The 21,611-nt window shown below is 46.0% G+C and overlaps 2 protein-coding genes across 2 annotated transcripts; both read right to left on the bottom strand.

The window, feature by feature from the left end:
- Positions 1 to 8,876: 8,876 nt before the first annotated feature.
- LOC121578254 (red-sensitive opsin-like) lies at positions 8,877 to 11,268 on the bottom strand. Its single transcript, XM_041892475.2, has 7 exons — positions 11,215 to 11,268; positions 10,983 to 11,098; positions 10,399 to 10,695; positions 10,061 to 10,229; positions 9,806 to 9,971; positions 9,429 to 9,668; positions 8,877 to 9,210 (listed from the first exon to the last, which is right to left on the bottom strand). The coding sequence occupies exons 2-7, from the start codon at positions 11,083 to 11,085 to the stop codon at positions 9,112 to 9,114; spliced, it is 1,074 nt and encodes a 357-aa protein (XP_041748409.1). The 5' UTR covers positions 11,086 to 11,098; positions 11,215 to 11,268; the 3' UTR covers positions 8,877 to 9,111.
- A 4,598-nt stretch (positions 11,269 to 15,866) lies between these two features.
- Positions 15,867 to 16,510, bottom strand: LOC121578671 (red-sensitive opsin-like). Its single transcript, XM_041893052.1, has 3 exons — positions 16,438 to 16,510; positions 16,073 to 16,299; positions 15,867 to 15,932 (listed from the first exon to the last, which is right to left on the bottom strand). Exons 1-3 carry the CDS (start codon positions 16,508 to 16,510, stop codon positions 15,867 to 15,869), a joined length of 366 nt encoding a protein of 121 aa, XP_041748986.1.
- Between the last annotated feature and the right edge of the window lie 5,101 nt (positions 16,511 to 21,611).

The following is a 21,611-nucleotide window of genomic DNA, read 5'->3' as shown; positions in this document are numbered from 1 at the left end:
CCAGCCCAGCCCGGCCTGTTCCTGCTCCACGCACAGAACCTACGGTGTGCGTCGCCAGCCCAGCCCGGCCTGTTCCTGCTCCACGCACAGAACCTACGGTGTGCGTCGCCAGCCCAGCCCGGCCTGTTCCTGCTCCACGCACAGAACCTACGGTGTGCGTCGCCAGCCCAGCCCGGCCTGTTCCTGCTCCACGCACAGAACCTACGGTGTGCGTCGCCAGCCCAGCCCGGCCTGTTCCTGCCACTCGCACTCAGACCTACGGTGCGCGTCGCCAGCCCGACCCGGCCTGTTCCTGCCACCCGCACCAAGTCTACGGTGCGCGTCGCCAGCCCGACCCGGCCTGTCCCTGCCACTCGCACCAAACCTACGGTGCGCGTCGCCAGCCCGGTCCGGCCTGTTCCTTCTCCCCGCACTAGCCCTGAGATGCGTGTCCTCAGCCCGGTACCTCCAGTTCCGGCACCACGCACCAGGCCTACGGTGCGCCTCAGATGGCCAGAGTCTGCCGTCTGCCCAACGGCGCCTGAACTGCCCGTCTGCCCAACGGCGCTTGAACTGCCCGTCTGCCCAACGGCGCCTGAACTGCCTGTCTGCCCAACGGGGCCTGAACTGTCCGTCTGCCCAACGCCGTCTGAACTGCCCGTCTGCCCAACGGCGCCTGAACTGCCCGTCTGCCCAACGCCGTCTGAACTGTCCGTCTGCCAAGCGCCGCGAGAACTGCCCGTCTGTACTGAGCCTGCAAAGCCGCCCCGTCTGCCATGAGCCTTCAGAGCCGTCCGCCAGACCGGAGCCGCTAGAGCTCTCCGCCAGACAGGATCAGCCAGAGCCTTCCGCCAGACAGGATCAGCCAGAGCCTTCCGCCAGACAGGATCAGCCAGAGCCTTCCGCCAGACAGGATCAGCCAGAGCCTTCCGCCAGACAGGATCAGCCAGAGCCGTCCGCCAGACAGGATCAGCCAGAGCCTTCCGCCAGACAGAATCATACACCAGCTATGGAATCAGCAGGAGCCGACGCAGCCCATACTAGACTGGAAGCCCAGGTTCGGGGCCAGCAAGAGCAGCTCCTGCAGATGGGAGCCGCCCTGCTGGAGGTGATGACCGCAATCCGAGGCTGGGGTCCGCCTCCACCGCCTGCCGCCCAGCCAGCACCATCAGCCAGCCATGAGCAGCCAGATCCGTCAGCCAGCCATGAGCAGCCAGATCCGTCAGCCAGCCATGAGCAGCCAGATCCGTCAGCCAGCCATGAGCAGCCAGATCCGTCAGCCAGCCATGAGCAGCCAGACCCGTCAGCCAGCCACGAGCAGCCAGATCCGTCAGCCAGCCATGAGCAGCCAGATCCGTCAGCCAGCCATGAGCAGCCAGACCCGTCAGCCAGCCACGAGCAGCCAGATCCGTCAGCCAGCCACGAGCAGCCAGATCTGTCAGCCAGCCATGAGCAGCCAGATCCGTCAGCCAGCCATGAGCAGCCAGATCCGTCAGCCAGCCATGAGCCGTCCAGCCAGGATCCGCCAGAGCCGTCCAGCCAGGATCCGCCAGAGCCGTCCAGCCAGGATCCGCCAGAGCCGTCCTGCCAGGATCCGCCAGAGCCGTCTAGCCAGGATCCGCCAGAGCCGTCTAGCCAGGATCCGCCAGAGCCGTCCAGCCAGGATCCGCCAGAGCCGTCCAGCCAGGATCCGCCAGAGCCGTCCAGCCAGGATCCGCCAGAGCCGTCCAGCAAGGATCCGCCAGAGCCGTCCAGCCGGGATCCGCCAGAGCCGTCCAGCCCGGATCCGCCAGCCAGCCAGGATCAGCCAGAGCCAACCAGCCAGGATCCGCCATTCAGTCCGGAGCTGCCCCTTAGTCCGGTGCTGCCCCTTAGTCCGGTGCTGCCCCTTAGCCCGGTGCTGCCCCTTAGTCCGGTGCTGCCCCTTAGCCCGGTGCTGCCCCTTAGCCCGGTGCTGCCCCTTAGTCCGGTGCTGCCCCTGAGTCCGGTGATGCCTCTTAGTCCAGGGCTGCCCCTTAATCCTGTGGGGTTTAGTTGGGGGTGGTCATTTGGAGGAGGCTACGTAAGCGGGTAGTGACTATGGTGGGGTGGGGACCACGACCAGTGCCAGAGCCGCCACCATGGACAGACGCCCACCCAGACCCTCCCCTAGACTGTATGCTGGTGCGCCCGGAGTTCGCACCTTTAGGGGGTACTGTGACACTCTGGCTCCATGGACTTTGATTATTGAGCCAGGGTTGTTCATTTTCTTTTGGGTGTATTTCTATGTTGGTTTCTAGGTGTTCATTTCTATGTTGTGGTGGTGCTTGATTATTCATGTGACTCCCAATCGGAGGTAACGAGTGACAGCTGTCGGCTCGTTATCTCTGATTGGGAGCCATATTTAAACTGTTGTGGTTGCACTGTGTTTTTGTGGGTTTTTGTTCCGTTTTCGGTCTGTTGTACCGTGGACTTCATTTGAGTCGTCTTTTTTTATTTTATTTTGGTTACTTTGATTAATAAAGTCATGTTTCTTGGACACGTTGCGCCTTGGTCATACTTGGACGACATAGACGACCGTGACAGGTTGGGAGAATGTCAAGAGTGTGTAAAGCTGTCATCAAGGCAAAGGGTGGCTATTTGAAGAATCTCAAATATAAAATATATTTTGATTTGTTTAACACTTTTGTGGTTACTACATGATTCCATATGTGTTATTTCATAGTTTTGATGTCTTCACTATTATTCTACAATGTAGAAAATAGTAAATATAAAGAAAAACTTTTGAATGAGTATGTGTTCTAAAACGTTTGACCGGTAGTGTATATAAGATCCCATAGTTGACAGTCCATGTCAGAGCAAAAACCAAGCCATGAGGTCGAAGGAATTGTCTGTAACCTTTGACCGGTAGTGTATATCAGAAATTGGGGTTAATATGATAATTCCAACTCTATGTATCATGCACACACTGCACATTCTGTACAGCACAAGTCATGATCAATGACGTACAGTTGAAGTCGGAAGTTTACATACACCTTAGCCAAATACATTTAAACTCAGTTTTTCACAATTCCTGACATTTAATCCTAGTAAAAATTCCCTGTCTTAGGTCAGTTAGGATCACCACTTTATTTTAAGAATGTGAAATGTCAGAATAATAGTAGAGAGAATGATTTATTTCAGCTGTTATTTCTTTCATCACATTCCCAGTGGGTCAGAAGTTTACATACACTCAATTAGTATTTGGTAGCATTGCCTTTAAATTGTTTAACTTAGGTCAAACGTTTCGGGTAGCCTTCCACAAGCTTCCCACAATAAGTTGGGTGAATTTTGGCCCATTCTTTCCTGACAGAGCTGGTGTAACTGAGTCAGGTTTGTAGGCCTCCTTGCTCACACATGCTTTTTCAGTTCTGCCCACACATTTTCTATAGGATTGAGGTCAGGGCTTTGTGATGGCCACTCCAATACCTTGACTTTGTTGTCCTTAAGCCATTTTGCCTCAACTTTGGAAGTATGCTTGGGGTCATTGTCCATTTGGAAGACCCATTTGGGACCAAGTTTTAACTTCCTGACTGATGTCTTGAGCACAGGTCAGCTAGTAGAGCCTAGAGCCCAAACTAAACATGGATAAGCTGCATTTAGCACTGATGCTGTACACAACTGGAATAAACAACCAGAAGATCTGAGATGTGCCCCAAACGTATCCATTTTTAAATCCAGGTTAAAAACACTTCTCTTTTCACGTGCCTACGACTGAGCACTTAAACTTAACCACACTTTTTAGCCTTATTGCTTCCTATTTTTTTTCTTTATATGTTTTTTTCTTTTTATTGTATTTTTATTATTATGATGTTGAACATTGAATTGCTTCGATGTATGAATTGTGCTATATAAATAAACTTGCTTGCTTGAGATGTTGCTTCAATATATCCACATACAGTGGGGAGAACAAGTATTTGATACACTGCCGATTTTGCAGGTTTTCCTACTTACAAAGCAGGTAGAGGTCTGTAATTTTTATCATAGGTACACTTCAACTGTGAGAGACGGAATCTAAAACATATAAATCCAGAAAATCACATTGTATGATTTTTAAGTAATTAATTTGCATTTTATTGCATGACATAAGTATTTGATCACCTACCAACCAGTAAGAATTCCGGCTCTCACAGACCTGTTAGTTTTTCTTTAAGAAGCCCTCCTGTTCTCCACTCATTACCTGTATTAACTGCACTTCGTCCCCACCATGTATAAAAGACACCTGTCCACACACTCAATCAAACAGACTCCAACCTCTCCACAATGGCCAAGACCAGAGAGCTGTGTAAGGACATCAGGGATAAAATTGTAGACCTGCACAAGGCTGGGATGGGCTACAGGACAATAGGCAAGCAGCTTGGTGAGAAGGCAACAACTGTTGGCACAATTATTAGAAAATGGAAGAAGTTCAAGATGACGGTCAATCACCCTCGGTCTGGGGCTCCATGCAAGATCTCACCTCGTGGGGAATCAATTATCATGAGGAAGGTGAGGGGTCAGCCCAGAACTACACGGCAGGACCTGGTCAATGACCTGAAGAGAGCTGGGACCACAGTCTCAAAGAAAACCATTAGTAACACACTACGCCGTCATGGATTAAAATCCTGCAGCGCACGCAAGGTCCCCCTGCTCAAGCCAGCGCATGTCCAGGCCCGTCTGAAGTTTGCCAATGACCATCTGGAGGATACAGAGGAGGAATGGGAGAAGGTCATGTGGTCTGATGAGACAAAAATAGAGCTTTTTGGTCTAAACTCCACTCGCCGTGTTTGGAGGAAGAAGAAGGATGAGTACAACCCCAAGAACACCATCCCAACTCTACATGCTTTCCCACGGGGGGTATGAAAAATAAATAAAAGAATGTATGCACTCACTAACTGTTAGTCGCTTTGGATAAGAGCGTCTGCTAAATTACTAAAATGTAAATGTAAATGTGAAGCATGGAGGTGGAAACATCATTCTTTGGGGATGCTTTTCTGTAAAGGGGACAGGACGACTGCACCGTATTGAGGGGAGGATGGATGGGGCCATGTATCGCGAGATCTTGGCCAACAACCTCCTTCCCGCAGTAAGAGCATTGAAGATGGATCGTGGCTGGGTCTTCCAGCATGACAACGACCCGAAACACACAGCCAGGGCAACTAAGGAGTGGCTCCGTAAGAAGCATCTCATGGTCCTGGAGTGGCCTAGCCAGTCTCCAGACCTGAACCCAATAGAACATCTTTGGAGGGAGCTGAAAGTCCGTATTGCCCAGCGACAGCCCCGAAACCTGAAGGATCTGGAGAAGGTATGTATGGAGGAGTGGGCCAAGATCCCTGCTGCAGTGTGTGCAAACCTGGTCAAGACCTACAGGAAACGTATGATCTCTGTAATTGCAAACAAAGGTTTCTGTACCAAATATTAAGTTCTGCTTTTCTGATGTATCAAATACTTATGTCATGCAATAAAATGCAAATTAATTACTTAAAAATCATACAATGTGATTTTCTGGATTTTTTTTTTAGATTCCGTCTCTCACAGTTGAAGTGTACCTATGATAAGAATTACAGACCTCTACATGCTTTGTAAGTAGGAAAACCTGCAAAATCGGCAGTGTATCAAATACTTGTTCTCCCCACTGTAATTGTCCTTCCTCATGATGCCATCTATTTTGTGAAGTGCACCAGTCCCTCCTGCAGTAAAGCACCCCCACAGCATGATGCTGCCACCCCCGTGCTTCACGGTTGGGACGGTGTTCTTCGGCTTGTAAGCAATCCCCTTTTTCCTCCAAACATAACAATGGTCATTATGGCCAAACAGTTCTATTTTTGTTTCATCAGACCAGAGGACATTTCTCCAAAAAGTACGATCTTTGTCCCCATGTGTAGTTGCAAAGCATAGTCTGGCTTTTTTATGGCGGTTTTGGAGCAGTGGCTTCTTCCTTGCTGAGTGGCCTTTCAGGTTATGTCGATATAGGACTCGTTTTACTGTGGATATAGAAACTTTTGTACCTGTTTCCTCCAGCATCTTCACAAGGTCCTTTGCTGTTGTTCTGGGATTGATTTGCACCAAAGTACTTTCATCTCTAGGAGACAGAACGCGTCTCCTTCCTGAGAGGTATGACGGCTGCGTGGTCCCATGGTGTTTATACTTGCGTACTATTGTTTGTACAGATGAACGTGGTACCTTCAGGCGTTTGAAAATTGCTCCCAAGAATGAACCAGACTTGTGGAGGTCTACAATCTTTTTTCTGAGGTCTTGGCTGATTTCTTTTGATTTTCCCATGATGTCAAGCAAAGAGGCACTGAGTTTGAAGGTAGGCCTTGAAATACATCCACAGGTACACCTCCAATTGACTCAAATGATGTCAATTAGTCTATCAGAAGCTTCTAAAGCCATGACATCATTTTCTGGAATTTTCCAAGCTGTTTAAAGGCACAGTCAATTTAGTGTATGTAATATTCTGATCCACTGGAATTGTGATACAGTGAAATAATCTGTCTGTAAACAATTGTTGGAAAAATTACTTGTGTCATGCACAAAGTAGATGTCCTAACCGACTTGCCAAAACTATAGTTTGTTAACAAGACATTTGTGGAGTGGTTGAAAAATGAGTTTTAATGACTCCAACCTAAGTGTATGTAAACTTCCAACTTCAACTGTATATAAACCCTGGATTGCGGATACTATGTATTGGCCATAGAGAGGCTTTGAAGCCACCGGTTGGCCATATTGGCACTACCTAGTAGGAGCAGTCCTCCATGGGAATGAATGGAATTTTAATTAAATTAAATGTTTCAAGGACAAAATAGCATGTATTTAAGTATGTTGTTGTTGTAGTGGGGACTGTAACATTAGTAATCAAAAAAATCTATACTTTAAGGAAAATGTATATTTTTAGATGTTTTATATGTTTAGCTCACATAATATAATTTAAAAGTATGCATTAAGGTGTGTGTAATAGAATAAACAAGGCAAAAACAAATGTAGACATTAATACATGCATTTCTATAGCTTCCAAAATATTTTGTACAATGGTGAGGGTGCCAAGATGTAGGTGCGGTGACTTCAACACAGCGCCCCTTATCAGTCATCTAGTGTATATATAAATAATTGGTCAGGACCCTCTCACCATCCCATCCACACATTTGAAATACTTTACTTGAATCCATAAATCACATTACATTCATGAATGATTCAAACATGTCAAAGGTATTTGTATGCATGGACACTTAAGGATACAGAAAGCACCTTCTTCTCCAAACAGCTAGGATGTCCATAACAGCTGAAACAGAGCAGTTCCTAACCAATTGCTTTGCTTTAGTCTTAGGCAGGCCTGCAATCTGGAGGCCACGTTCTGTAAGCCTATGTACGTGGCGCAGACTGCCAAATATCAGTGCTACTAACTTGCACCTATATCCGTCTTGTGAAACTACCACTAACTTCATTCATACTGCATTGTATCCACAAGTTCAACTGACTCTGGGTAAGTAGAACAATGCCAGAATTTCGCATTATCCCTTGAAGAACCTTGTCAGAAAAGGTCTGCTCCATGTAACAGTTAAATGAGCAGCCCACTTCCAAAATGAGCACACACACACACACACTTACTTGCTTGTGGTAGTCCATCTTATCTGATGATAAGCCTTTGTGTGGCTCTTTGCAGACAGGACATGTGAAGTCTCAGATTGTGGGTGTAGGTGCATTCCTAGCTTCATGTCTCTTGAGATGTTTTCTTCTCCGTAGCTCATTCCTGTCCTCCTCGAGTTTCTGCACTCCTTGCTGGCAGAGCTGGCACCAGATGGAGTATTCAACGGCAGTGTCCTCCATCTGGGTAGGGTTAACGCTGCACTTTTTCATTTCAGTCTTTGGTTGATCATTGTAGCGCCTTGTAGAGCAGTGACTCCGGTGCAGTCGACCATACAAAAAAAAAGGACTACTAAAGGCCCAGTGCACTACTTTTGGGATTTTCTAAAATTGTGCTACACCCCAGCACCCCTACTTCCCACGGCTATGGATGTGGTGACTCTAGATCAGGGTTCTTCAATTCCGGTCCTGGAGGGCCGAAACACCTCTGTTTTTCATCCTCTCCTTCTAATCAGGGGCTAATTCAGACCTGGGACACCAGGTGAGTGCAATTAACTACCAGGTAGAAATAAAAAACAGAAGTGTTTCGGCCCTCCAGGACCGGAATTGAAGAACCCTGCTCTAGATGGTCCAGGTCTTGCAGCTGTTGAGGAGAGTTGTGATGATCACTGCCGGTAAACAGACATTTTTGTCTGAAGGTTGGGGTCTTTGTTCTTTCAGACACACGTGTCCGAAAGGTGAATTAACATAATGAGTTTTCAGATCAAGCATCCTTGCATAAGGAGTGTCTTAACCGGCCAGTCCGGGTCACCTTTCCATCCACTTTAGTTTCTAAGGTCAAGATTATGACCACTTCAACTGGTATGACCAATCCAATGTCACTGTATAATCCTTTACAATTACGGACTCCATACCAAATCCGTTATTTAGAAATCACGCATTCACTTTCAATACTAACTCATGTTGTACCATCTCAATACAATATTAATATTGAATAGAAAAATGATGTGTGCTTGTTTGTGAGATATGAGATTATCATAATTATATCAGTATCTGTCTCTGATTCACATTTAAGTTTTTGATGTAAATAAAAATCCTATATACTGTATACTGTATATGATATAGTTTCCAGGGGCTTACCATGAGAAGGTAGCAGATGGGGGTTATCATGGGTTATCGTATTGTAATATTAACGACATAAGACAACATAAAATAATAACATAACATACACATTTATTTTTAAATCATTTTTGTGTATTTGCAAGTCTGTCTAAAATAAAAGGTTTGCTTCATGGCAGAAATTCTATAAATGAACAAACAATTTTATATGAATGTTCAATTCTCAGTGTACTATAAACAATTTACAAATTAATATGTACAATTCTCCCCAGATCAACATTGATTCAGAGGATGTTTTGAGGCTGTACTAGCTTTTGGAAATAGATTAAATACATGGCAGCAAAACATACATACAAGTTCCATGTAGAGAAGTTCATTTTTGTTCCTTTCATACATGTCTGTTTCCAGATCAGTTTGATGAATAGGGAGAGTTTATGCGGGTGCAACAGAGGAAACCTCTGTTTTTGATGTAGACACTTCAGAGCCATCATCTTCTGCCTTGCCAAAGAGCTGCATGATGCAAGAACGGAACTGGAGAGAGAGGAATAATTAAACATAAGAAGACTTTGAAATTGTGTGTCTATCTACAAAGTGAGCGAACACATCATCAGCTGATGCTTTTAAAAATAAAATAAATGTACACAAGAAAGGCAATTGTGAAACATTTAGAAAAATGTGTATTGTTAGAGCTTTGTAACATGAAATCAGTAAGATAAAAAAAAATGTCTGAAAATCTTGTTAAGATTTACCTGTTTGTTCATGAAGACATATATAACTGGATTGTAGATGGTGGCGCTCTTGGCAAAGTAGGCAGGGACTGCGGCAGCCAGAGGGTGGAAAGCATACCCAGGGTTAGCCGCAGCAAAGCAGGCAAAGCAGGTATAAGGTCCCCAGCATACACAGTAAGCTATAATCATGACAACAACCATCCTGGACACTTCCTTCTCAGCTTTCTGTGTTGACTCAGAGTCTTTCTGCTGTGCGGCAACCTGTGGTCATTCAGAAGGAATATGAAATGGTTAGATTTAACCCTCTAATATGCCTTTTCAAAAGGTACACTTGACCGATATTGTATTGAAAAACATAGTTGATTGCTACAGTATAGTATATTTAAAATATCACTTACAGCACGGATGGCCAGCCAAACAAAGATGTAGCAGAAGATGATCACGAACAGGGGGAGGAAGCAGCACGTAATCATGAGAACTATCATGTAGGACTTGACTCCAGGATCCTCATTGCCTCCGAAGACATCAGGTCCACATGAAGTCTTCAGGCCATGAGGCCAGTACCTGGTGGAGGGCGAGAGATAGAGAAATTGGTTAAATAATTGCATATTTTGAACTTGAATCCTCAGTGAAATAATAAGAGAAATCCCCACCTGCTCCAGCCAAAGATGGGGGGAGCACACCAGAAAGCAGCCCAGACCCAGGAGAAGATAATGCCTCCCATAGCCCATTTGGCATCAAACTTGACACTTCCAAAGGGCTTGCACACCACCACCCATCTCTCCCAGGAGATGACAGCCAGAGACCACAGAGCAGCGATACCTGCATAAGATATACATATAAATTAGACAAAAGAGACATTCTGATTACTGTCACTATGCTATGGTGTTCTAGCAACTGCCAATTACTCTTTCTCAGCACTGTGCAGCAATGTAGAATTTCCTTGTTAAATATTAGATAAAATTGTAGTCCATGTAAAACTGCATTTTACCACAAGTGGAGACAGTGAATCCCTCAAAGACACACATTGGGTGTCCCAGAATGAAGTAGCCAAAAATCTGGTTGATAACGCTGATGGTGCTAGCCAAAAGTGTCTCCCCAATGTCAGCAATAGCAAGATTGACCAAGATCCAGTTGAGAGGGTGTTGGAGCTTCTTGAATTTTGCAGTGGCCACCAGTACCAGGCCATTGGTGAAGACTGAGAGGATGACCACCATGATCATCCAAAGTGTTGAGACATTGTACACCCATCTTGGAGCAATGTGGTAGTTGGGGCCCTCAAAGGGATCTGAAAGAAAACAGAGAAAGGTATTTTGTAAGGAGGAAATGACAGGTGCAAGTGCCTGGTTAGATGAACTACATGCTTTTAAATGATCAATGGAGATGCAAAAGCAATGCAAATTACATCAATTATATTAATTCATAAAAATTATATGTATGAAACACAATTTCACTTATGCCATCTATGTTGTATATAACATCAATACTTACAGGAAACATAACCTCATGATTTAAATAAAATAAAATATATGAATTGGAAGTTGCAATCAAGGCAGAAACAGTTGCTTGTCCCACCTTTGGTGTTATTGCTATTGGTGTAGGTGAAAGAAGATTCTCTCGTTGTCTCTTGGTTATGTCGCCTGGCTGCATAAGCATCATTTCCCCAACTCTCTGCCATTTCTGAGAGGTATCTGAAGAATATGCAAATCAAGAAGACAACATATTATTTCCCTTTCAGTCATTGAATTGTTCTAAAATATTTGCCTTGCCAGTTGTTTGTTGCCACAGTTGTGTTTTTTGCCTTTACCTGTTGGCAGCTTTTTCTGTCTTCTGGTTGTCTTCTCTTGCTCTTCACATTGTGATGTCACGAGAGGCTGTGTCCTGGAGGGACGTTACATCCCCCTGAGGTGGCTGCAAACCCAGACAGCTATGGCTCCATCTGCTGGTATGGTCGGGAACTCCACCCCTCTATGGCCAATCTTCCCACGCAGCTGAAACAAATGAGGAGCTGATGAGCTGAAGGTTTGGGAAGGGAAGAGACACACTGAGGGAGTGTGTGGGGGTGAAGAGACACAGTCTCCAACCTGGGCTCTCTGGAGGACAAGAGTGCTGCACGTCCACTTCCATGAGGAATATAAGGATTTGGAGATACTTACCTTTGGGAAATACTCACCTTTGGATATATGCACCTGTGGAAATACGTGTGGGACATTTGGAAGGACGTTTTGCTGGGTTGGCCACTAGCTGCAACGTGGAATACAGTAAGACTGGGGAAAAGTTATTTGAGCGAGTGAGAGTTATGATTGTGGATGTGGAAGAGACATCCCTGAACTGTTAACCCTTAAAGAGACACCAGAGAACAGAATTGTGTTATACTTTCGTTAGTTTCCCAAGACCTTTAATAAAATCCTTGTTTTGATTGAACCTGGTCTCCTTGCACTACTTGAGCAATCCCGCTGAAAGCTGTGTAGCCTCTCGTGACATCACAGATGGTGGAGAATACGGGCACGCTCAAGCGTTAATAGTGCATGTCAGAGGAGGATACCGAAGGTTTGATCACCCAGTTTTCCAAGTTGGCCGTAGGCTCCCCGCCGACTGAAATGGAGGACATATTGAAAGCCCTTGTTGCTGGCCAGCACGCCCAGATGCAAGCAAACGTGGCTCTCTTGGAGGAGCAAAAGAAAGCCAACCTTCTGAAGGCAGAGGAATTGCAGTTGCAGAGACAGAGGGTTGTCCAAAATACCCGCCCAATAAAGGCAAGTGACTTTATATCTAAGATGGGAGCTACCGATGACATTGAGGCATACCTGCATGCATTTGAGGCCACGGCCACTAGGGAAGCCTGGCCCAAGCAACAGTGGGTTGGTCTGTTAGCCCCCTTTCAACCGGGAATCGCTGAATGCTGTCCGGGACCTGGGCCCTGACCAGGTTACTGACTATGATGCCCTGAAGTCTGAGATCCTCAGCAGATATGGACTCACAAAGTTTGGTATGGCCCAGCGCTTTCACAGCTGGACCTTCCAACCAGACCAACCTCCTCGGGCGCAGATGCATGAACTTGTCCGAATCGCAAGGAAATGGCTGGATCCGCAGAGGAATACAGCAGCGGCGGTGGTGGAGGCCGTTGTGGTGGATCGTTACCTACGCGCCCCTGCCTTATGAGGCAAAACGGTTCATCAGTCAACAGGCCTTGACCACGGCTGATCTGACCGTGGAAGCTGTGGAAAAGTACCAGGCCACAGCGGAGATGCTGAATGCTTCCCGAAAAAGACCCCAGGAGTGCGGCCCCACCACAAATGGGAAGAACCCGTCCAAAGGACCCCAAGGTCTCGAACCCAGCCACGTCAGGATTTATCCCGGCTCCAGGGGGAGCCAGAAACCAGGCGGGTCCAAGAAGAGTACACCAGGAGGGGGAAACTCGACAGTGTTACCGGTGTGGGGAGATGGGACATATCTCCTGGCAGTGTGGGAAACCAGCCGATGAACCTATGCCCACTGCGAGTCCTCCAGCTCAGCACCCACACACCGTTTTGCCTCGCTCTTGGGAGTCGTAGATGGCGGCCCAGATCGACCCCCCCACCTGCCCGGTAACTGTGAATCACCATGATGTGGAGGCCTTACTGGATTCTGGTAGCCGGGCCACCCTGGTGCGTAAGGATTTGGTGGGCCCAACGTGTCTGACCCCGGGAAAGTCCTCCCAGTTTCCTGTGTCCATGGGGACACCAGAGAATACCCCATTACTGAACTTACAATGACCAGCACACAGGGAACCATACACACGACGAGCGGGGGTGGTTGATTCCCTCCCCGTCCCTGTCCTAATTGGACGAGACTGCCCAGCCTTTTACCCACTCTGGAGAGAGTCTCAGGAGAGGATAACCCGAGTACCTCGGAAACGGAGAGGCAAGACTCATCCTGGGAAGGCTCCGGTGCAATCCTCCGAGTTACTCACTCCCGCCCGGGCTCTGATAGGGATGGCAGGTGCCCAGACCGACACAGAGACGGAGCTACAGAATCTGGACAAAGAACTGTCTGGTCTGAAGGGGACCGCTGAGAGGTATCGTTTGTTAAAGCAACAGTTAGACATGAAGACAGAAGAGTTAGATATCCTCCAGGCTAAACTCCAACAGAGCTCCTTCCATAAGCAACAGGAGGAGCTGGAGAGGCTGCGCAGGACCATCGAGGAGTGTGAGGAGACCCTGCGCAGTAGTAAGGAGGTCCAGAAGAAGGCAGAGGAGAAGTACAAGGTGTTGGAGAACAAGATGAAGAATGCGGAGGCAGAGAGAGAGAAGGAACTGAAAGCTGCTCAACAGAAGCTAAACTCTGCTAAAACCAAGGCTGATGCGTTCAGTAAGAAACTCAAGGAGAGACAACAGGAGGCTGAGTCCCTGGTCCTAGAGGTGGAGGAGTTGAAGAGAGAGCAGGCTGGCAAGCACCACGGCAATGCGGACGCCCTCTCCCGGCGTGATGCCTTCTTCGCTGCCTTTACCCGACGAGGACGTCGGTCCCGAGGAGGGGATGTGTGATGTCACGAGAGGCTGTGTCCTGGAGGGACGTTACATCCCCTGAGGTGGCTGCAAACCCAGACAGCTATGGCTCCATCTGCTGGTATGGTCGGGAACTCCACCCCTCTATGGCCAATCTTCCCACGCAGCTGAAACAAATGAGGAGCTGATGAGCTGAAGGTTTGGGAAGGGAAGAGACACACTGAGGGGAGTGTGGGGGGGGTGAAGAGACACAGTCTCCAACCTGGGCTCTCTGGAGGACAAGAGTGCTGCACGTCCACTTCCATGAGGAATATAAGGATTTGGAGATACTTACCTTTGGGAAATACTCACCTTTGGATATATGCACCTGTGGAAATACGTGTGGGACATTTGGAAGGACGTTTTGCTGGGTTGGCCACTAGCTGCAACGTGGAATACAGTAAGACTGGGGAAAAGTTATTTGAGCGAGTGAGAGTTATGATTGTGGATGTGGAAGAGACATCCCTGAACTGTTAACCCTTAAAGAGACACCAGAGAACAGAATTGTGTTATACTTTCGTTAGTTTCCCAAGACCTTTAATAAAATCCTTGTTTTGATTGAACCTGGTCTCCTTGCACTACTTGAGCAATCCCGCTGAAAGCTGTGTAGCCTCTCGTGACATCACAACATGTTGTGGTGTTAGCAACCAACAAAATGGTATACCCCAATCTGTGGGGTTTTATACCAGCCATGTCCTCATCGAGATTAAGATCTAAATCAGAAATGGTTTAACACACACACACACACACACACACACACAAAGAGTTCAATTACTGTATGCTGACCCGGAAGAACTGAAGACCAAGTTTGAATTTAAGGTTAATCCTTCTTGGATAAGAAGTGCTTTTGGTGTCACGTTTCTCAGCATTCAGGTGAAATTGCTTATCCTCTTCATGCAAGAAAATAGTTGACTTAACAATTATTCTTATTACTTGTAAATAGAGAAAACGTATTTTGACAATAACAATTTTTTACTATAAAGAAGTAAAAAGGGAAGTAGTCTTTGAGGGGATAATCAGACGAATTACATTTACTTCATTCTATGTTCAAGCTTTTCCTGCTGTAAATACAAACCAATGATGAGGAAAGTGGATCACTTTGGTTCTTTAGGCTGATTGGAGAGATAATCTCTATCCTATCTGCTTTACAAGAGAGTTCATATGGGGTGTGTCGTGTGAGCTTGGTCTTTAAACAATCATTCATAACAGGTAGCAGTGAATAAACATTGAATAAATAGTGGATAAACATGGAAAGTGAGACCAGAAGGTATTTTCATTTTGCTACATGCATTAAATGTATTTTAATTAGAAAAAAAACCATTGTTAAATACATTGTATATATACACAATTATATATTTACATGTATTATTTATTATTGTAGTTTTTGCAAGAGGGCTACAAAATGTTTACCTCTCAAGTTACTTTGAACGTGAGGGGTTTTGAAACCATAAATTGTTCACATAGTTTTGAGATTATCAGATTTCCAATGGCAGTTAATTTCAGTTCTCCTTAGCTGTGATGCTGTCTAGTTTAGCCACTGCAGAGTGAAGGGAATGCCTTCCAAGATGGCAACTTTTTCTGTCACTTGACAAGACATTGATAGTAGTACTATATACATATTCCCATAATGTACCACTCCAATAGCTATAGTATACATAAGTACATGACTCTCTGGTTGTTTCGAAGACCATGGATTAAAAAAAAACTCCAAGGGGTGGTCTATAGCAATTTAGGTTATGTGGGTAAGGTTTTTTACACACATTGCACATGAGTTCAAGCTTAATAATCTCCTAAAAAGTTGTGGGAAATTATTTGTTTAAGAAACACAAGAGGATGTACTGTACATTTGGAAAATCTCCTCAGAACATTCACAATTTGTTTCCAAGAGGTTGTCTGGGGTTTATGCATGTGCCTTGGAGGGAACCTCTGTTTTTTATTTAGACACTTCAGAGCCATCATCTTCTGCCTTGCCAAAGAGCTGCATGATGCAAGAACGGAACTGGAGAGAGAGAAGATGAATGGAACATGAGGAAAGAGCTTCAAAATATAAGTCTACATTTAGGTAGACATGAGTGCTTTGATAACCACTTCATTATTACTGGGTAAAAATACATGTAGCTAACTGACAAATACACCCACCTGTTTGTTCATGAAGACATAGATAACTGGACTTTTGGCAAAGTAGGCAGGCATTGCAGCAGCCAGAGGGTGGAAAGCATACCCAGGGTTAGCCACAGCAAAGCAGGCAAAGCAGGTATAAGGTCCCCAGCATACACAGAAAGTGATAATCATGACAACAACCATCCTGGACACTTCCTTTTCAGCCTTCTGCGTTGACTCAGAATCTTTCTGCTGCACGGCAACCTGTGGTCATTCAGAAGGAATATCAACTGGTTAGATTTAACCCTCTAATATGCATTTCCAAAAGGTACACTTGACCATTACTTTATTGAACAACATAGTTGCTTGCTACAGTATAGTATATTTGAAATATCACTTGATATCACTGATGGTCAGCCACACGGAAATGTAGCAGAAGATGATCACGGCCAGGGGGAGGAAGCAGCATGTAATCATGTAGAACTTGACTCTAGGCCATTGGTGAAGACTGAGGGGATGACCACAAAGATCATCCAAAGTGTTGAGATATTGTGCACCCATCTTGGAGCAATGTGGTAGTCGGGGCCCTCAAAAGGATCTGCAAAAGAAGAAGAGATAAAACAAATAATATTTTAATATAAACACATTTTTAATTTAATATCAATTCCTGACTTATTGATATAGTCATATGAGGACAATAACCAATATTTTGAACAGAATGTGTGCATCAAAAGTTATGAACAAGAAAAACATTGTCCTGACACAAATAATTAAATGTATTGTGCGTACTGCTACTGCCAGTTACAAATAGCAGGTCTGCTGTTTGTGAAATAACTTATAGGAAACTACACTGCAACAAAAGACCTTTAGCAACATCAATTTAGTTTAAAAAGGACACCATTACCCTCTGTAAATCTACAATAACTACAATATTTTGGGGAATGCACAGAATTAGGCTCTTTCAATACTACCGAATTATATCACCCAAGGCACTACACTGTACAAAATGTACTGTACATTTGGTGTGATTGCTGTTAGTGTAGGCGAAGCCTGATTCACTTGATGTATCGACGTGCCCCCTGGCAGCAAACACTCCTAGCTCTGCCATCCTGGACTGGTTAACAGGAGTTCCTGAAGTTGACTGCTGAAGTCCAATCCATTCTTCTCAACTACCCTAGGGCTTATATACCATCCTTTGGATCTTTTGAAAGGATTATGGCATTGGAGGAATTAGGGCAGGGTTGGCACAGGGGCCATGGTATAATTTGTGCCATGGCCCGGACTTGATTGTCTTTTCTTAACCATTAATTACCACAAATGACTAAGTAGGGGGGATTTCATAATCTTGTTTGAGAGGGCTTTGGTGGCAGAGGAGGTTAAAAGTAATTTAAATGCCATGCTGCTGTAACTGGGGCCCAGACTTGTCAGTTGAATGGCATTAGGATAAGGCAGAGCCGCCTCTTCCTATACGCAGACTACGCGTGGCGTGTAGTGCCCCGCGGCCACATTAGGAACTCAGTCGGGGTCTCAACTTACTGTGGAGAGATATAAAAGTAGAATACACAAGGAGCAATTTCTAAATTTGGTTGTGCATCAGCAGTTTTCCACATGTTATGTCAGTCACTAAATTAGCTCATGTCAGCTAAAAATGTTTTGATTGCTCGGTAAGGTAGTCTAGCCAGCTATCTAAACCTTACCAAAAATTACCAACCGGGCACGCAGGGCATGTGCTCAGGGGCCCTGACCTCCAGGGGAACCCCATTGATTTTGTTAGTCACTCTCACACAGATATCATATGAACAAGTCATGGCAAAATGTCTAGAAATGCAGGAAATGTACTTTTAAACTGCCAAAGTTTCTCGCCAGTCCATGGCAAAATGTGTAGAATTATAGGAAATTAGCTTTAAAACTGTACATTTTTCTCTGCCCCATGGCAAAATGTGAAGAAATGACAGAAAATGCAACACTTTCTCTACACCCTATGGCAAAATGTATAGAATTGCAGGAAATGTCTGAGGCAGTGTCTGAGAAAGGCCAGAAAAACTGAAAAGGACTCCTCCCATGGACCGTTCTCTCTTCTCCCGTCCGGCAGGCTCCGAAATAGCTTGTATCCCCAGGCCATAAGACTGTTGAATAGCATACAATTGTTGAATAGCTAACTACCCATGCCCTCCCTCTCTCCCACAGATTATCTGCATTGGCTACCTGCACAGACTCAATGCCCATACTCAGGTCTCTACCACTCAACCACACACACCTACACTGACACTCTTTACATTCAATCATGCTCACATACACACACTGACTCACTACTGATACCTTACATATACACCAGTGGCGGTCAGTGACATTTATGATGATGGAGGACAATGTTTTTTTTATGAGCATGGCCTTATTTCTATTACAACATGTTGGATGACTGTCATTCATATTCCATTCACCTAGTTCAATGTAACATCGATAGGTTTAGGCTACTACATGATACTCACATTTTCCCTATCCCATCATGAGGTTGCTACAACCTAGCCTATGAATGAAAGTTAAGTTTACAACATAGGTGGACACAGGTCGAGAGAAAAATTTGAGATGACAGACAGTGACACATGGATTGACATTGACACACTCAATACCGCCTTGCACACTCTTGCCTGAATCTAGCTTATCTAGGGTGTAATCATTAATCCAACGGTTGCAAACTAGAGTTTCTATTGGACAAATTCAGGTATTTTTATTTCTGTTCCGTTTGCTTCCGTTTAATAAACGTTTTTCAACAGAATTGGTGGAATGAATACACCCCTGATCATGCATAAACACAGTTCACTTTCATAGCAGCCACGTTGTATTCCTTCTCGCCTCTATGCACTCTCCTCCTTTCACCTTTTCCCTTCATTTGTGGACTTCAATGAACAACACATCAGCTGTATGACGAATGACGAAATCTCTCTCTTTCTCTTGCTTCTCCTTCATTATTGAAGAAATTAAATTGTTGAAAACTGTTCAACTATTGTCTTTCTCTCTCTTGGAGTCAATTACTCACCACATTGTATGCACTGCAGTGCTAGCTAGCTGTAGCTTATGCTTTCAGTACTAGATTCATTCTCTGATCCTTTGGTTTGGTGGACAACATGTCAGTTCATGCTGCAAGAGCTCTGATAGGTTGGAGGACATCCTCCGGAAGTTGTCATAATTACTTTGTAAGTCTATGGAATGGGGTGAGAACCAAGAGCCTCCTAGGTTTTGTATTGAAGTCAATGTACCAAGAGGAGGACGGAAGCTAGCTGTCCTCCGGCTACACCATGGTGCTACCCTACAGAGTGCAGTTGAGGCTACTGTAGACCTTCATTGCAAAACAGTGTGTTTTAATAAATTATTTGGTGACGTGAATATATTTAGTATAGTTTTATCTAAAAAGGATAACTTTTTCAATGTTTTACCATTTGTATTTTTATTAAATTCACTGAGGAGGATGGTCCTCCCCTTCCTCCTCTGAGGAGCCTCCACTGATATACACTCACACTCACTCATTACCATGCACACACCACATACGCCACTGCCATAATAAATTGATTTATTGTATTAATATTACCATTCGTTGCTGGTATACCTTGACTTTTTCCTTATTTTGTTACGTTACAGCCTTATTTTAAAAGGGATTCAATTGTTTTTCCCCCTCATCAATCTGCACACAATATCCCACAATGACAAACCAAAAACATGTTTTTTGAAATAAAAAACTGAAATATCACATTAACAGAAGTTTTCAGACCCTTTACTCAGTACATTGTTGAAGCACCTTTAGCAGCGATTACAGCCTTGAGTCTTCTTGGGTATGACGCTACAAGCTTGGCACACCTGTATTTGGGGAGTTCCTCCCATTCTTCTCTGCAGATCCTCTCAAGCCTTGTCAGGTTGGATGGGGAGGATGAGGAGCGTCACTGCACAGCTATTTTCAGGTCTCTCCAGAGATGTTTGATCGGGTTCAAGTCCGGGCTCTGGCTGGGCCACTTGTGTTGTCAGCCGACGTGAGAAAAACGCGCAGAGGTGAGTCTTACCATCCGTGAGGAACCGCTGGGACAGGATTGCTCCCACCGCAACGTCTAAAGCATCCACCTCCACAATGAACAGCAGGGACAGATCAGGATGCCCGAGGACCGGGGCCGATGTAAAGTGCTGTTTAAGCGCATAAAATAATAAAATAAATAATATGCCATTTCGCAGACGCTTTTATCCAAAGCGACTTACAGTCATGCGTGCACACATTTTTGTGTATGGGTGGTCCCGGGGATCGAACCCACTACCTTGGCGTTACAAGCGCCGTGCTCTACCAGCTGAGCTACAGAGGACCACGCATCAAATGCGTTCCCCACTTCCGGGGTCCTGGTGAAGGAGGGTACGCTCGTCTGGGTGAGGGCTGTCAGGGGAGCGGCTAGGGAGCTAAAATTGCGAATAAATCGGCTATAAAATTTAGCAAACCCTAAAAAATGTTGTAGTTGCTTGAGGGATGAGGGCTGGGGCCAATCCAGTACCACACTGACCTTGGCTGGGTCCATCCGTAGGTCCCTCTGGGTGACGATGAACCCCAGGAAGGAGACTGTCTCTGTGTGGAACACACACTTCTCCACCTTGACGCAGAGCTGGTGACGGAGAAGGCGTTGGAGGACCTGCCGAACGTGCTGCTGGTGTTCACTCATCCTTCAGAAATATTAGGACACTGTAGTCGAGGAGGTTCCGGAGCACGTCATTGACCAACGCCTGGAACACTGCAGATGCGTTGGCTAGACCGAATGGCATGACTTGGTACTCATAATGCCCACTGGGTGTGTTAAAAGCTGTCTTCCACTCGTCCCCCTCCCGAATCCTCACCAGGTTGTAGGCATTACGTAAGTCCAGCTTGGTGGAGTGGGTAGCAGTTCTTAACCGTGATGTCGTTGAGCACCCGGTAATCAATGCACGGCCGCTGCCCACCGTCTTTTTTCCCCATGAAGAAGAAGCCCGCGCCCGCGGGTGAGGTAAAGGGACAGATGTGACCCTCGACGAGTGCCTCGTTGATATACTCCCTCAAGGCCAGCGTCTCCGGCCGGGACAAGGGAAACAATCGCCCTCGTGTGGGCATGGCACCCAGCAGGAGATCGATAGCGCAGTCGTAAGGCCTGTGAGGATCCCCCAGATCCCAATACTCCCGGGGAACGCCTACCAGGTCTACGCCGGTGACGGCGTCTGTAGCCGCCGTCCTCCCAGTGGCAACCCCAACGGCCGGCTGTGACCAGAACCGGTTCGGAGAGGGAGAGTAACGGAACACTCCACCCTTGGCCCAGACACGCGTCCATCAGGTTTCCCGCAGCCCCAGAATCCACCAGTGCATGCGCCCGACGTGCAGCGCGGGACCACTGAACCCTGACGGGGAGAAAAGAGTCGGGAGTCTCTGGATTTGGGGTTTCGGTTCCGGCTCGCTAACACCCCTCCCGATAATAGCGAGTCCTCCTGTTTCCTGGCTTCTGCGGGCATGAGTCGCAGTGGTGACCTGCCTGGCCGCAGTACAGGCCACGTCCCTGGTTAAGACGCCTCTGCCTCTCCATCC

This window comes from Coregonus clupeaformis, chromosome 12 (assembly GCF_020615455.1).
Source record: "Coregonus clupeaformis isolate EN_2021a chromosome 12, ASM2061545v1, whole genome shotgun sequence".
Lineage (NCBI taxonomy): Eukaryota > Metazoa > Chordata > Actinopteri > Salmoniformes > Salmonidae > Coregonus > Coregonus clupeaformis.
Note: the sequence above shows the minus strand (reverse complement) of the source record. Positions and strands in the feature narration are given on the sequence as shown.

Bases quoted from the DNA above. Each gene is read 5' to 3' on its own strand.
- LOC121578254 (XM_041892475.2), bottom strand. From the start codon at position 11,085: ATGGCAGAGAGTTGGGGAAATGATGCTTATGCAGCCAGGCGACATAAC. The intron at 9,972-10,060 runs GTGGGGATTTCT...GCCCTCCACCAG, and splicing joins CCCATCTTTGGCTGGAGCAG to GTACTGGCCTCATGGCCTGA. The intron at 9,211-9,428 runs GTAAATCTTAAC...CTCTCTCTCCAG, and splicing joins ATGTCTTCATGAACAAACAG to TTCCGTTCTTGCATCATGCA.
- LOC121578671 (XM_041893052.1), bottom strand. From the start codon at position 16,510: ATGATTACATGCTGCTTCCTCCCCCTGGCCGTGATCATCTTCTGCTAC. The intron at 16,300-16,437 runs ATATCAAGTGAT...CTGAATGACCAC, and splicing joins CGTGTGGCTGACCATCAGTG to AGGTTGCCGTGCAGCAGAAA. The intron at 15,933-16,072 runs GTGGGTGTATTT...CTCTCTCTCCAG, and splicing joins ATGTCTTCATGAACAAACAG to TTCCGTTCTTGCATCATGCA.